General features: G+C 53.6%; 1 protein-coding gene across 1 annotated transcript; it reads right to left on the reverse strand.

Moving 5' to 3' along the window:
- Positions 1–11,061: 11,061 nt before the first annotated feature.
- LOC121093755 (P2Y purinoceptor 4-like) lies at positions 11,062–12,649 on the reverse strand. The gene is made up of 2 exons (XM_040606592.1): positions 12,635–12,649; positions 11,062–12,048 (listed from the first exon to the last, which is right to left on the reverse strand). The coding sequence occupies exons 1-2, from the start codon at positions 12,647–12,649 to the stop codon at positions 11,062–11,064; spliced, it is 1,002 nt and encodes a 333-aa protein (XP_040462526.1).
- Positions 12,650–15,182: the final 2,533 nt, after the last annotated feature.

Raw genomic sequence — 15,182 nt, forward strand, 5'->3', positions numbered from 1 at the left:
TTGTTGCCAGCTTATTGCAGCCTTTTGCACAAACAAAAGGCAAATTCTGGCAAAAGCTGACTTTGAGTTAACCCAGAGCAAAGCTGCCAGCTGCACTTGAGCACCTTGGGCAGCACGGTTTGAACTTGCAGAGTCTGTGACTCATTTTGTATCCCACAAAGGTAACCCCAGAAGCCCCTCTCAGGAGGGCTTTAACGTGACTTTAAAGCAAACCTGCTGGCCCTAGAAAGTCCCTTGTTCTGGGGAAAAAGGCCCGCCAAGCACTTCAGTTTGGTCTCATTTAACCCGTTTCACAAATAAATTGATTCAAAAGGAATTACTTTTCTTCCCTAGCAGAGCATCCCTTCCCGGCAGCGACTAAGCTGATGCAAGTTCGTTTTTCTGCCATAGCAACAAGCACCCCAGAGTTACTCCCAGTTTGGGTGCTTGTCCCAACATGACCCTCTTCCAAACAGTACCAAGACCAAAATACAGTTTCTTTCATTGTCCAAATCTTGGGAACTGCTCCCAGCATCGCCCTGGGGTGAGCTGGCAATGCAGCCCCCCATCGTCCCCTGCCCTCGGGGCTTTTGCTGCCCTGCCTTAGCCCATTAACAGCCAAACCGATGGCATGAGGCAGAAAAGCCCGGAAGCCAGAACTGGCACAGCCACACATGGCAGCCCCCACACATGTGTAGGCAGGGGGGCTGCACCCCCAGGTCTGAGCATCCAGCCTGGCCAGCAGGGCTGCAGCACCCCATCGTGGCTGGAGACATCCCACCACATCCAGAGCGGGTTCCTGGGAGCCTCCTGGAGTGGGTGGCACAGCCTGCCTTAACCCCTCCAGAGCCATCGCCCCGGGCCACCCCTGCCCCCCTCTGCAGCCCCCATCCCCTTTCCCTGTTTCACATCCCAGGATGGGACAAAACACCCCTCCAGCACCTTTTTTTTCTGCTGCCCAGAACTGGGCAGCAAAACCCCATCGCAAGGACCAGAGCTGGCTGCTTCCCCCTTCATCTGACTGATGCCCTTCATCTGGCATCTCCGTGGCCGATGGCCATTGCACTGCTCCCCGCACAGCCAGAGCAAGGCTGCTAACATTAAACCAACCCTCCCTTTCACCCTTCAGCCTCGAGACGCTGGAAAGTCACTACTTACTCCTTACTCATGAACACAAAGCGGTCTGGGACCAGCAGAACTCCCTAACGGGCTGCTCGCCTCCCAGCACGGTGGCAGAGATGGTCTAGTTACAGGTGTAATGTCACCTCTACCCAAGCTGCTGCTGGAGACAGGGGCTCTGCTGCCCTCTTGGCTAAAGGCTGAGGTGGCCACAAGACAAGTCAGAGCAGAAGTCACAGAGGAAAGTTGAATTTAGCATCCTGCAGGACAGAGAGCCTGCTTCAGCCCTGGACAAACCTTCAGGTATTTCTCTGCCCCTTTTACCAGAGCCAACCGCAATTCCTGCAGACAGGGTCCCTCTGCTGAGCCCTCTCCAGCTGCTCCATCACCTGCTTTGGCACATGGGGGACCTGGGGGGACAACAGCAATGCTATGTATGGACTGTATGCTATGAGGACTTCAGCCTCTTTCTGCCTGAGGATCCATCCATCTCATTGCACCTTCAGGGAAACGACTACTGGTTTTCTACACTGCAAGGGCGAGGAGAATTAATGGAGACAGTAAAGAAGCCCCTAACACAAGGGGGTATATGCTGCCCATAGATGAAACCCACTGCCGTGAGAGTGGGGACAGCTCCTCATTTCATGGGACTGAAGTAAATACCTGCTCAGGTTGCCCTGGCTGGGGCCACCAAGCTGGGTGGTGGCAGCGAAGGCAGCCCCTGGGGACGCAGAGGGTCCCCTGTGAGTGGTGAGAACAGCCCTGTCTGCAGATCCAGACCTGCTTCAGCCTCCTGGGGCCAAGCAGGAGGAAGAGGAGGGTGGCCAAGAGGGATGGATACAGGAGCTAGGACAGCTTGAGGAAGGGCAATGTTCCCCATCCCGCAGTGGCAGTGCCAACCTTACCCCTTGGGGGTCCACCCAACCCCCCCAAACACCAAAACACGATAAGCCCACAGCTCTGTGCCTGCCCATGGGAACCCCCTGGGGGTGCCCACCCAGAGCAAGGGGAGGCTCATGGCCCCTCCCCCCGATGGGGTTTGCAGCACCATCCCAACCAGGCAGGGTGGAAACCTGTCCCTGGCAATGCCCCAGGCAGGGCCACACAGCCACCCACCCCTCGCAGCCGGCTGGATGCGCTTGTTTGCGCCTGACCCAGCTTGGGGCAGGAGGGAGCAGGGACAGAGAGGAGGTGGGAACAAAGCAGCCCCTGTCCCAGCCGAGCCAGTGCAGCCCACAGTTTCCCACTGGGAGAGCTCAGGAAAACACGCTGTAACACAAGGGAGCTTGCAGGCTGTGGCATTGCCGCCGGTGGGATCTCCATCCAGAAACATTCCGATACTGGTCAGAGCGACATTGCCCATGGAAGGGAAGGGACACCCCATGGCCATCAATATGTGCCACCAAGCCAGGGACCACCAAGTTCAGAGGGGACCATTGCCAGGGTGCCAAGGTGCTCCAGATCCTGTGAGACCAATGGGTGAGCCCTGGGTGGGGACCCTCCTCTTGGCCCTTGGCCCAGGTGCCATCCACTTTCCATCCCTGGTGGCCTCATCATCTTCACCTGGGAGCGGACCTAGAAAAATAAGGGAGGCTGGAGGCCAGGAACCAGTGCCTGGCTGCAGGCTGTGCTGGGTGACCCTGGGGAGCTCAGCCATCACCTGGAGCCAGTGTTGGGACACGTACACTGGGGCTGGTGGGACAGTGCCAGTCCCCTGGGGTACTGCTGGCTGAGCCCCCGCTGCCCACAGGCACCCCCATCACCCTCCCCACGCCAACCACTGCTGCAGAAAGCTAAAAGAACACCGTGTTTGGCCCTTACCAGGTAGGTCCTGGTGCTCACAACAAGGGTCCTGCAGCCCTGCCCAGCCCCAGGCAGCATCCTTGGGCTGCTCCCACCCCTGGGGCTTAATGTCCTTGAGCAGCACCTCCTACCTCCAGCTGCAGGGGATGATCACCCTCCATCCCACACCCTCACCTTCCCCAGCGGTGCTGGGGGGGAGTTGATGCAGCCCTTGGGAGTGGGGAATGGCTGGGGGTAGGATCAGGAACCCCAACCCCAAAGCTTTCCTAAGCAGAGAGGGAAATCCCTCCCCCGGTTCTCCATCCTCGGGATGGGTGACAATCTTCAGCAGATAGGGGCAGGGAGGGAAACTGAGGCACGGCACTGTGATGCCTGGCAGCTGGCTGGAAGAGGCACTGGGGCCATGGTGACGTTTCATGCCTCTCCTCCTCTCTGAGCTGGATTCCCCCCGGCTGGGGCGAGCTCTCTGGGGCAGCTGGCACTAAACAGAGCCCCAGGAGCTGCACAGCCCCTCCTTGGCCTTTGCTCCCCTCCAGCTCCTCGGTGTGGCTGCAAAAATACATTTCTTTGTTATTTTCTTCTAAGACAGACAAGCCTCCAGGCACAGACACGGCTGCCGTGCGTCCTGTTTTCCCTTTGCACAGGCACGACCTGTGTTTCCTCCAACCTTGCGGCTGCCCAAGCAGGGGTCACACTGCGGCGCTGAGCCTGGGCGAGGGATGCCCTCAGCAGCTCCTTGGCGCGGGCAAGAAGCAGCATGTCTCTGCCCGTGACAGTGCCCCAGGGTCTCCCCGTGCTGCTGCTGGGGAGGGACATTCCCCTGGGACCCGTGTGCCAATCTGGTGATGGTGGCTGGCACTGATTTTGTTTTGGTTAATCCTTTTTAGCTGGGCTGGGTGGGCTTGGAAAGGCTGGTACCTGCTTGGGGCAGCCAGGTGCGGGGGAGGCTGTGGGCATGGACCTGCCATCGCATGCTCAGCACATGCTGGGGCGATGCTGCTCCCCACAGGACCACGATGCTGAGCAGCACACGCCAGCCCCAGCCCGGACCTGAGCAGCTTCACAGGGTGCAGCCGCATCGGATAATGGGTAGCAAATAAACTTTGACTTCTTCTAGAAAGAAACTGAGCCACAAGGCAGCCAGCGATGGCTCCTTTCCCAGCAGAAGTGGATTTGGGTTGGTTTTGTGCTGGTTTTGGTGGGATTGACCCCAGCAGGTGCCACGAGCCAACCCAGTGCACAGCTGGACAGAGGCTGGTGGGGCAGGTTTCAGGGAAGGTGGTGGGTTTTTTTAACCAAAAGCAGTGCCTGCAGCATTCACAAAAGGTGCCTTTTCACACAAATCCCTCTCGCAAACATTTATTCTGTATGAGCCTCCCTCAGCAAGAAGCCCAGGAGGTGCTGGCACGCTCGTCCTTTCACCAGGACAGGAGCTTTTAAAGCTGCTTTTGTTTGTGTTTGAAGCAACAAAAGCTGCTATGAAGCTCCTGGTTTGCACGTCTTAAGGGATGTGGCATTTCAGTTGCCCTTGATGACCAACCTGCAGATTTTCCGAAGTCCATTTCCCAGCTGGTTGGGATGCAGACACAAACCTGAAAATGTGGCTCACCTCCTCCCTCATAGTGATCTGGAGCCCCAGCTCTTGGGTCTAAATCCAGCTGTGGGGGCTGGATGAGCAGAGTGAGGTGGATTGAAAACTGGCGGAATGGTTGGGCCCAAAGGGTGGTGATCAGTGGCAGGACATCTAGTTGGAGTTATGTACCCCAGGGGTCCATCCTGGGAATCCTGGGTCCAGTCCTGTTTAACATCTTCATTAATGATGTGGATGATAGGGCAGAGCGTACCCTCAGCGATTTTTCCTGATGATACCAAACTGGGAGGTGTGGTTGGTACATCACAGGGTCATCCTGCCATCCACAGGGAAGGGCCATGAAGATGGTGAATGCACTGCAGCGTCTGACGTTTGAGGAGAGGCTGAGGGAGTTGGGACCATTCAGCCTGGAGGAGAGAAGGCTCGTGAGGATCTCATTAGTGTCTAGAAATACCTGAAGGAATGTGCAAATAAGACAGATCCAGGCTTTTTTCAGCGGTGTCCAGTGTTAGAACAAGAAGCAAGGGACACAACTGGAAAACCCAGGAGGGCTCCAGCTGAACATCAGGAAACACTTTTTTTACAGCAAGGATGACCAAGCCCTGGCACAGGTTGCCCAGGCAGACTGTGGATCTCCATCCTTGCAGATGCTCAAAAGCCACCTGGACACGATCCTGGGCAACCGTTTCTAGGTGACCCTGCTTGAACAGGGGGGTTGGACTAGATGACTTCCAGATGTCCCTTCCCACCTCAACCAGTCCGCAGAAGAGGAAGAAAGCTTTCACAGCAGCACCAGGCAGCATCCAGTAAATACCATCAGAGGGGGATGAGCTGAGCCTTGGCACGGCTTGTTCACCCAGGCTGTGGTTTTATCAACTCATAAACAGGAAGCACATTTGCGAGTCACCAGCTAAAAATGTGGGTAAGTGGCCATCGTTCCTGCTGGGCCAGCAGGCTGTCAGCATGGACTGCCCACACGCCAGATCGGCACTGTTGGGATCCTCAGGCGATGATGGAACAGATCCCCAGCCCTGCACAGCGGGGGATGAAGCTGAGGGCTTTCCCCAACCCTACTGCAGCAGCCAGCTGGCCCCAGGGAGTCCTTCCTCCCACCAGCAACCACTGGAAATGCTCAGGAGGGCTCTGACATCATGAGAAAACCTCTCAATAGCTCATCATCCAGCATCTTTAATATGCAAATAGGCTGATATTTCCCTGGGGGAGAAAAGGTTGTGGGAAAACCAGGGAATCCGCAGAATGAATTGTTTGCGTCTGGAGTGATAGCTTTCTGCTAAAAAGTGGAGAAGTGGCTCTCCAGCCTCTCGGGTAGGACCTGGTTATAACACCCCTGCTCCCAGGTGTGCCATGTGCTGCAGCACCATACGATGGATGCAAACCTCAGTGCAATGCGCCGTACAGTGTGAAACTCTACAGGGCAAGCCTCAATACAGCGCTGTTGTACTTTGCAAAGCGTGCCACGCGGTTTGGGTTTGGTGTCAATCTGGAAAGAAACTACTGGCTTAATCCGGAGGTTGAACCCAGCTGCCCCGTGGAGGGGCACCATCGGCCTGCGCTCCGGGATGGTTCCATGGTTTATAGTCTTTTAACAGGCTTCACTCCCACAGCACCACCCTCGCTGTGCTGCTTGGTGAGCTTAAATACCAAAATCTAAAATAAAACCTGGTGGATCAACACAGGACCAGGGCCTCCATGTTGCCAGGCTGTACAGGGGGCTTTGGTGCCATGGTAGTTTTCTGGGGCTGGGTTCACTAGGGCTTTTCCAGAAGGTCGTCATGCTCTACAGAGAACCAGCTGCAATGCTCGCATCAGAGTTCTGTTTATCTGCCTGTCTCTCACTTGTGAGTGCAAGGGCTCAGGTCACTGAAGCAACACCGCACGTGCTGCTGTGGTCGTGCTGCAGTGGACTCCCAGCCTGAGCCCAGCTGAGATCCACCACAGCACCACCAGCAGCCATTCTCTAAAAGTCAGGAGGATTTAGGAGACCAGTAATACAGGAGACCAGTAACAGGATTATGAATGTTGTTCCCTTGCTCACCACCATTCACAAGAGCTCAGTTGTCCCGTTAAAGCTCTGCCACGCGCACCGTGGGCGAGGACCTGATGCCTCTTCCTTGCCTCAAAACTAGGGAATATCATTGGAAGTCACAAGGTGCACATCATGGCCCTGTGGGAGGGTCAGCAAGCTCTGGGGTACTCACAGGCGCTGGTCTGTGCAGAACAGGCAATAGCAACCCCCCTCCCTGGGTGGGTGAAGGATCAGTCAGCCCGAGGCAGCCACTTCCACCTGCAAACCAGCCTGGGGATGAGTCTCCATCACCTGCAACGTTCCTGCTGAGCTCAGGCTTCCTTCTCCCCTTCTGCCCAGCTACAGAGAGTTAGTTGATCCCCTTTTCCCAATCTCAACCTTTGGCTGTGTTTCAGGGGTGAACCAGGGCTTGGGGCTGGGGGGAACCAAGGTCACTTAAACCAAGGTGGAAAAGATGGTGTCAAGATCTGGAAACCTGAAAGTGGCAGAGGTCAGTCATCTGAAGCCATCGGTATCTTCATCTTTGCTCAACGCTAGGAACCAGCCGCGTTTGCCTTGTGAACCAGACCTTCAGTGCCCTGGGCAAGTGGTCTGTCTTGTTCCTTCAGGGTGAGAGGCCAGATCCAGTAAAGATGCAGTGATCAAACAGTGATAGATAATCTGGATTTAACCAGGTGATGGTATCATCATGCTCCTTGTAAGCGCACAAGTTCATCTCAGAAAAGCATAAGAAAATCACCTTAAAACATTAAAAGCTTAAAACCATTTTCCCCATAGCAAGTGAATAGGGACGATGTTCCCAAAAGTTTCTTCAAATCAAACATGTCTGGAATGGGGTGACTTTACTGGGGTTACTAAATACTCAGTAACTGCTTGAATCAAGGACGGACAACAGGATTTGTGGTAGTGCTTAGGGTAGGGCTTGGGTTTTAAATGCAGGATGGTGTAATGACACTCACCCGCAGGACTGCAGATGTGTTTTGGTTCCCGATAATTTCTGTATCTGTACTTGCCTGAACAACGATGGATTTTAAAGCTGGTTGTCCCGAGTGAGTGACTGTCGGTTAGTTAAGAACACAAGGGTGAATGTTGACCTGGAGAGGCGTTCAGCATCAAAATCATTAGAGCTGTGCTCCCTGGTGGAATAAAAAGGGATTATCCTGATTCTGCTCCTCCCATCTTGCTCACCTGGCTTTTGAAACAAGACTTGTCTCTTTGACCGGGGACAGGGACAGCCACCTTTTCCATAGACATATACAAACGTCCCCTTATTTAAGCATCAAATCACCAACACAAAAACATTTCCTCCTCTAAGTAAGAGCCCCAAACTGAGCTGCTGTTTGCTGCCACCCACACGCTATGGGAAGGGCTCTGGAGCCTGCCTGGGTTTTGCAACAGGATTTATCCAACAGAATGTTACCAACAGCAGGGAACACCACCTTTCCCCCGAGCTTGCAAGGTGCATTAGAGACACAAATTCAATTAAGCTTCACAGCAGCCCTCAGTGAGGTAGGCAGGCGGAGATTAGTCAAAGAATTAATTAGCAGAGAGAAGCCGAGTTAGAAAGTGAGTCTCTCCGTCACCTCTACCCTACCCTTGATAGGAGTTTCTAGGATAAACACGTTATTTGTTGGGTTACATTACAGGCAGACTCCTGCAGCTGCCTTTCTGCACCTGCTGCTGCACTAAAAACCTCCCGAATAGTCACCCTGGCAGACCTGCCTCGGCTTGCCAGCACGGTGGGTGCCAGGGGTGCCGGGGAAGGGGGCTGCACCCCTCCTGCCATGGCTGAACCCAGCCGGGCGCCGGTCGGCCGCTCGCTCCCCACCCCGCTGGGATGGGAGGATAATTGGAAAAAGGCAAAACCTGTTGGTTGAGATAAGAAGAATTTAATAACTGAAATACAGTAAATAAATAACAATAATAATAGTATTAATGATGAGGAGAGGGGGAGAGAGTGATAACACCCAAGTGACACAATACAACTGCCCACCCCCTGCTGACCGATGCCCAGCCGGTCCCCCAGCAGCGATCGGCGGCCCCCGGCCAGCTCCCCCCAGTCTCTGTACGGAGCATGGGGGTCTGTGGTATGGAATAGCCCTGTGGCTAGCTCGGGTCAGCTGTCCTGGCTCTGCTCCCTCCCGGCTCCTTGTGCCCCTCCTCACTGGCAGAGATGGGAAACGGAGAAGTCCTTGGCTCGGGGTGAGCACGACTTCGCAACAACTAAACCATCGCTGTGGTATCAACGCTGTTCTCGCGCTAAATCCTAAACGCAGCACTGTACCAGCTACTGGGGAGAAAAATTTAGCCTGTACCAGGCAAACCCAGGACATCTCCTCACAGGGGGGCACAAACACGGCACCCACCACACCTGCCCTAAGGAAACTTGCTGCCAACCTGGGGGGCTCTGCTGGCACGGTGCATTTGCAGAGGTGGTCAGAGGTGGCCACGGAGGCAGATCCAACAACCAGGATACTCGAACCCAAGCTGAAGTGGAGCACTGGAAACCAAAACCTTGATGAAAAGCCCAACTACTGCCCAACTCCTCCTGGGAGATGAGGACTTGCTCCCTGTTGCCCCAATAGCAGCACTTACCACAGCATTCTCCAGAAAACCCGGACAAAACCAAGGTCTCTCTGGCTTTGCTGATACAAAAAGCAAGTTACAGCTACTAACTGTAACCACAGGTTTTCCTTTGAAAGAGGCAGGACAGAAAAGGGAAGAAGGACAATTCAGACCAATTTGAGAGATGGAGAAGTGAAATATGGACCCCGTGTCATGCTCACAGGTAAGTTTACAGCAAAGCCTAAAAATAACCCTCAAACTTCCAGGCCATTGCCTTAACCAGAGGAGCATCTCTTCTCTCTGGCCTCTGGCTCTTGTACTTGCTCTGTTGCCTTCTTTCCCACAGTTTGCAACACTATGACAACGTGAAAACTTGCCTGAAAGTGCAAGTGCATTTATTCAGCACAACTGAGCTCTGCTGGGTCTCTGGGTCTCTTTCACACAGGTGAATCGAGGCAGGGGAAGGGCTGGAGCGCACGGCACTGAAGGGAACAATGTGACAGCTCTGTAATGTCATTTTTGTACCTCACTTTCCCCTACAAAACTCCAGTTGCAAGCTCATGCAACCAGTGCCTCCAGCACTGCCCTCTCGCATCCTTCAGTGTGAAACACAGGGGTTACAAGAGCACCACTACCCCCAAATTATAATGTTTTTTACAGTTATACTGTATTTAGGATCTGTAGGAGCCCTGGCCAGCCCGAGAGATGCTGCCTCCCACAACTCTTCCTCTTCTGTCTTGGTCAACCCAGCTCCCAGCTCACCAGTTTTGTCCCCATGAGCCCAGTCTCTTCCACTCCCTCTGCTCCTGCCAGGCTCCCTCCTTGAGATGGGCCGCTTCCCACCACCTGGAAGGAGAAGCTGCTCCTGCCGGGGTGGTTGGGCTCCCAGGGCTCAGGCACCCATCTCTGTAGGGCAGTGGAGGAAGGAGAAGACCACGAGGCTGGTTCCCTGATGCAGGGCAAAGGGATCATTGGGTGGGAGCAGGCAGGAGGCAGGGGTCTGGCCCTGCTCACCTTCAGCTTCACGTGAACCAGGTAACATGCCAAAATGAGATGGACACAGGCTTTGTCTCCAGTCTCCAGTTTTCTGCATTCTTCACCCATACTCTTGTAAAAGGCCTTGCTCTTCGCTGGCTGCCACCCAGGCTAGGATGGAGGGTAGCTCCTCACAGCCTTTCAGACCAGTGTTTCTGGAGATAAGGCTTGACTCCTGTTTCACAGGACTTTCCAACAGGTTTCCTAGCAAGTGGTAAAGCACCTTTCCCCATGTGTGCATCTCCCTCCTGTACTGCTCATCCATGGCTTAACATCTGCCACTTTTTCCTTTCATCTGAAAAGAGCCGACTGATGGGTAAGAGTTTGTCTGATCCCATCACTTGGGTTGGGATTGTCTCCAGGCCTGGGGAGCTTCTGGGTGGCCGAGGGAAAAGCAGGTGCCTGGGCACAGGTTATTTTCCCCTGTGCCGGGGTGCTGGGCTCAGAGTGGCACACTGCTCAGCTCAGCGCTCGCACAGACCCTGCTCCGCGCAGACAAGAAGAAACACAAAACATTAATGGACAGGAAATTCAAGGCAGTTTTCGCAGGACTTTCTCATGATTTAGGACTTTAGGTGTAAATTTTTCCCCTACTCCTCCCCTTGCACCCAACAGGGTTTGGCCACTTCAGCAGTGTAGGGAAGCCCATGTCTGGGAGATCCAGCCACCCAGGCACCGGCAGGAGCAGCACCTTGCTGGAGCTGCTACAGCCCAGGCAGTCCCTGCCCACAGGAACAACTCCTCGATAACACTGGAGGAGCACAGAGAAACCCTGAAACCCCTGCAGCGCTGCTACCAGTAGCTCTGGGGATGTGTGACAGAATGGGAGGAGGAGGAGGCAGAAGCTCAGGGACTGGATCTTCAGCAGCCACTCCACGGGATCTCCCAGGAATGTCTAGGGTGGCTCCCGGATCTTTCGCACTCACTTGGTGCTCCAGCATTTGCGAAAGGAGTCAGCGAAGCTCTTCTTAAACTTGACATTAGCAAACACATAAATCAGGGGATCCAGGCAGGTGTTTGCAATGGTGAACAGCCAGCTGATGTAATAGGCAGACTCCACTTGGTGCAAGAGCTTGCAAGACATGCCATAGTACTTCACAACAACGCCAACAGTCCTCAAGATGTGCAGGGGGCCAAAGCAGATGGCAAAAATCACCAGAGACACTGTTATTATCTGCAGAGACCTGCTTTTCATCTTCTTGCCTCTGGAGCTTTTTGTTGCTGCTTTAGCAATGGCAGCTCCCAACAGAGCTCCACAAGTCAAGGAAATGGCAAAGGGCAGGAGGAAAGAGAACACGACCAAAACCATGTTGTAGGAGTAGTAAAAAGAGGCCAACTCTGACTGATAAATGCTTAGGCATTTTGCTGAGCCACTGACAATTGAAGTCTTAAGGAAGAAGAAGAAAGGCAGTCCTTGGACAAAGAGGATGAGCCAGATGAAGAAGCACAGTTTTCTCAAAAAGCTCTTCTTCTTCCAGACGGACTTGCTCTTGTACCGTACGATGACAAAGTACCGGTGAACACAGATGAGTGTCAGGAAATAGATGCTGCTGTACATGTGGATGCTCTGCAGGAAGACTTCAAACTGGCAGAGAAACTGCCCAAATGGCCACTGATTGCCGAGGCTGAAGTAAGAAATCCTCAGTGGAGTAGCAGGGATGACCAGGACGTCTCCCAGGACCAGGCTGAACTGCAAGATCATGCCTGAATCCCATTGCTTGATGCGGAAGCAGAACACCCAGAGGGTTGTGCCGTTCAGCAGGATGCAGCCCAGCAGGAGAAGGGTCCCCAGGGCAGGGATGGCGGGGTGCAGGCTCTGGGCCACGCAGTCCACGCTAGTGTTCATGAAGGTGAAGGAGTCCAGCAGCTCCAAAGACTTAGGAGAACCCTCTGTGCTGACCTGCAAGGGCTGGGTGGAGAAAAGCAAGCAGTGAAACCACCTGAGCTCATCATCTTAAGGCTGAGCTGGATCAGAGGCAGCAGTGGCTGAAGCAGCGGGGTCAGGTTTTCAAATGATCCTTGGTCCTGAAGGCCTGTGGCCAAAAGCTGACCACTGTTTATCTCGGCCTCCACAGGAGGAGACCTGGCAGGTGCAAGGGGCCAAGTCTTGCTTTTCACATGCAAGTGTATAACCTTGTGGGAACTGTGCTCAAACCTGCCATGCTCAGCACGACTTTCTCTGATTGTGCTGCAAAGGAAAGAGAAAGGGCTCCAAAGGAACAGCAGGAGCAGCTTTAATGCTCACCACTACTAACTGCTGATGGGGGAAGATGAAATAGATGATGCTGTTACTGCTTGGCTCCAAAAGCCTCTGCATTTAAAATCACTGGTGAGATCCCAGCATCACCCACGGTGCAATTATTTCAGCCGGTTTTGTTACAGTGCACTTGGCAAGCAGCTCACCGACCTACTCCCTCTCCCGCTGCCAGGCTTGCCAGCCCTGCAGACAGAGCAGCCCCCGTGCACCCTCCGTCTGCCTTGCTCAGCTGCCGTACCCAAACTTCTCCCATCGCCCTGCCCAGCAGGACACCCCGCTGGGTCCGAGGTGCTGCTGTTAGTTCACAGCCTGGTGAAGGGGGTGTCTCTGCTGCGCGAGTCGGGTCTCTGTTCCGGAGGGAGGACCACAGGGCAGGTGGCTGATGCTCTCTCCACCCACACCAGCTCATGCCCTTTGGGAACCTCTTTGTTGCTAGTGGTACCAACAGCTAGGGGGGCTGTTTGGGGGCACAGCATCCTCCAAAGCTGCTCTTTCCATTGAGCACAATTGTAACCATGAGGGGACCCAAAATTGTGCCAGGCTCCCATTGGCAGGAGCGATGGCAGGGCAAGGAGTGAGACTGTCACGGCAGCACTGAGCCCCATCTGGCAGGCACCAAGCCTGTCCCTTTTTGGGACGCAGCTTTTAAGCCCATTGGTGTCTCACCAGCAGTAAAACATTTCCTTGGCCATCTGGGACCCTCACATCCATATGTGGATAATTCTGAAATCAGACAGTTTTGATTATGTTTGAACACCTGGATTTACACCCTGGCTCTTAGCCATTGCTCACTCTGACCTTTGGGGTATGACCGTGTGGCATCCCAGCATCTCCCCAAAATGCTCTTTGGGATAATGGCTCCGTGTCATGAGCCATTTCCAGGAAGATGCTCTCAGCCTGCCCTGCTGTGGTCACAGCTCACAGCTCTGCACCACATCCTGAGAGACGTGGGTAAGCTCCTGGTGAGAAAAGTCTTAAAGGCATTCTTAGGACTGATGCATTTTCAGACAGAGGCACTTCTGACCTCTCGTGGCTTTGGTCAGCCAGAGGAACTTAAAGTGCCCCTTCCTGTGCGCTCTGCAGTGGCTGAGCGCGGCTTGAACAGCTCAGGAGGGGTCAAGAACCAGCTCATCCTCACCAGGGCTTCCCCAAACCTGGCTCAACCAGTGCCATTTCCTTAATCTAGCCTTTATCGCCCATTTTGGTAACTGGGAGTCTAAGCCAGGGGGTTGGGGAATGCCGATTACTATTTGCTAAGCCATTAGCTAAAGATGGTGGCTTCTAATACAGAGATGTCTACGGCTACTGCAGCCATCAACCATTGGCTTTTTTCTGTCTCTCACAATATTTCCCCAAAAAAGCGCACTTTTCCAAATTAAGGACTTTTTAATATTGTTTTGTTACTGCCTTTTGGCATCATTATCATCATCCCCAAAGCTCCAGAAATCCTACCCTGTTGCAGAGAGCAGCCACGCTGGCAGCAAGTGGATCCTTTCTTCTCTACTCAAAGCAGAACTGCTGCGGTGGCAATGACCAGCTCAGCTCTTGGGGTGACAAAAATCCACAAGGTCATGGGCTTCATTTTCCCCACACTAGCTGCAGCTCAGAATTGATGCCCACTCTGTAGAAAGCAAATTTTAATATATACAATAATTTCTTAATGAAAGAGGCAGAGGATCTGTACTCTGAGAGGAGATGTTTTGAGCGGTGAGAAGAAAATACATAAGAATTACTGAAACATTTGAAATTTGCTTTAACTTCACAAGGCAAAGCAGGAGAAAAAAAAAAGTTCTTTTTCATTTAACTTGAAGGTGAATTACCTGAGCCATTAGCCAAACACTTTCCTGGAAAACAGCAGCGGAATTAGAGCTAATCTGGATGTGAAGGGGAGGAATGAGGACCAGCATCCAGCCCTGCATCTCTGAGCACTGCAGGGGTTTTGCTTGTTCTTTATGTAAAAAACCCTCACCTGTTTGAGCCCTTAGAAAACCTCAACAGCATTGCATGGAATTACACCCCTGGAGAGTTTTAGAAATGGATTCCTGTTAAAACAGAATATGAATAAAGCATCACGCACAGCCGCAGGGGAGACTTACCCTGTCCTCCCACGAGAGTCAGTCCATGCTGCAGCTGGTGGCCGAGCTCCTTCAGACTCACCGAGAGAGGAACTGATGAGCTCCGGTGACCCTTGGCTGTACGATGGAAAGGAGAGCTCGGTGATGAAACCGCAGCAGCTTGGAGAACCGCGGGCAGGAAAAGCAGCAGCTGATTTACAAGAACAGCTTGCTTTTGCTCAAAATCCTCCAAAAGCAAGAACCTCTGGGGTTGCTCTCCCCAGGGGAAGGACTAGGAGACGCTGGGGAGGGGAGCACAGTCCCTGCAAGTTGAGGATGCAGGTGATGCGGTTGCTTTGACATGCGTAGCCTGACCCCAGCCAAGCACCACAGCCGCAGCAGGAAGCATCGAGGGATGCAGAGTTCAGCAGGGCTGAGGTGACACTGCTCCCCCAAACCGCTGGGGTGCCAGCAGGTAGGTGACTGCAGCGGCGGGGCCACGTGGGTGAGCTGGGCAGGCAGTCAGAGTTTCCAGGTACTGCAGACACTAATAGCTAAGTAGCGATAACCTCAAAGGCAGGATCTGACACCAAAGGGAGGGCTTCAGCCCAAGAACTCGGCTATAGCATTTAAATACAGTGGGTTTGAGGTGCTGCTTATTATTCTTTTGGCTCAGTAAAAGCTGCAGATTCGGTGGGATCATAAGATTTGGATGGCGAGGCATGCCCCTGA

The sequence above is a fragment of the Falco naumanni genome, chromosome 9 (genome assembly GCF_017639655.2).
Source record: "Falco naumanni isolate bFalNau1 chromosome 9, bFalNau1.pat, whole genome shotgun sequence".
Lineage (NCBI taxonomy): Eukaryota > Metazoa > Chordata > Aves > Falconiformes > Falconidae > Falco > Falco naumanni.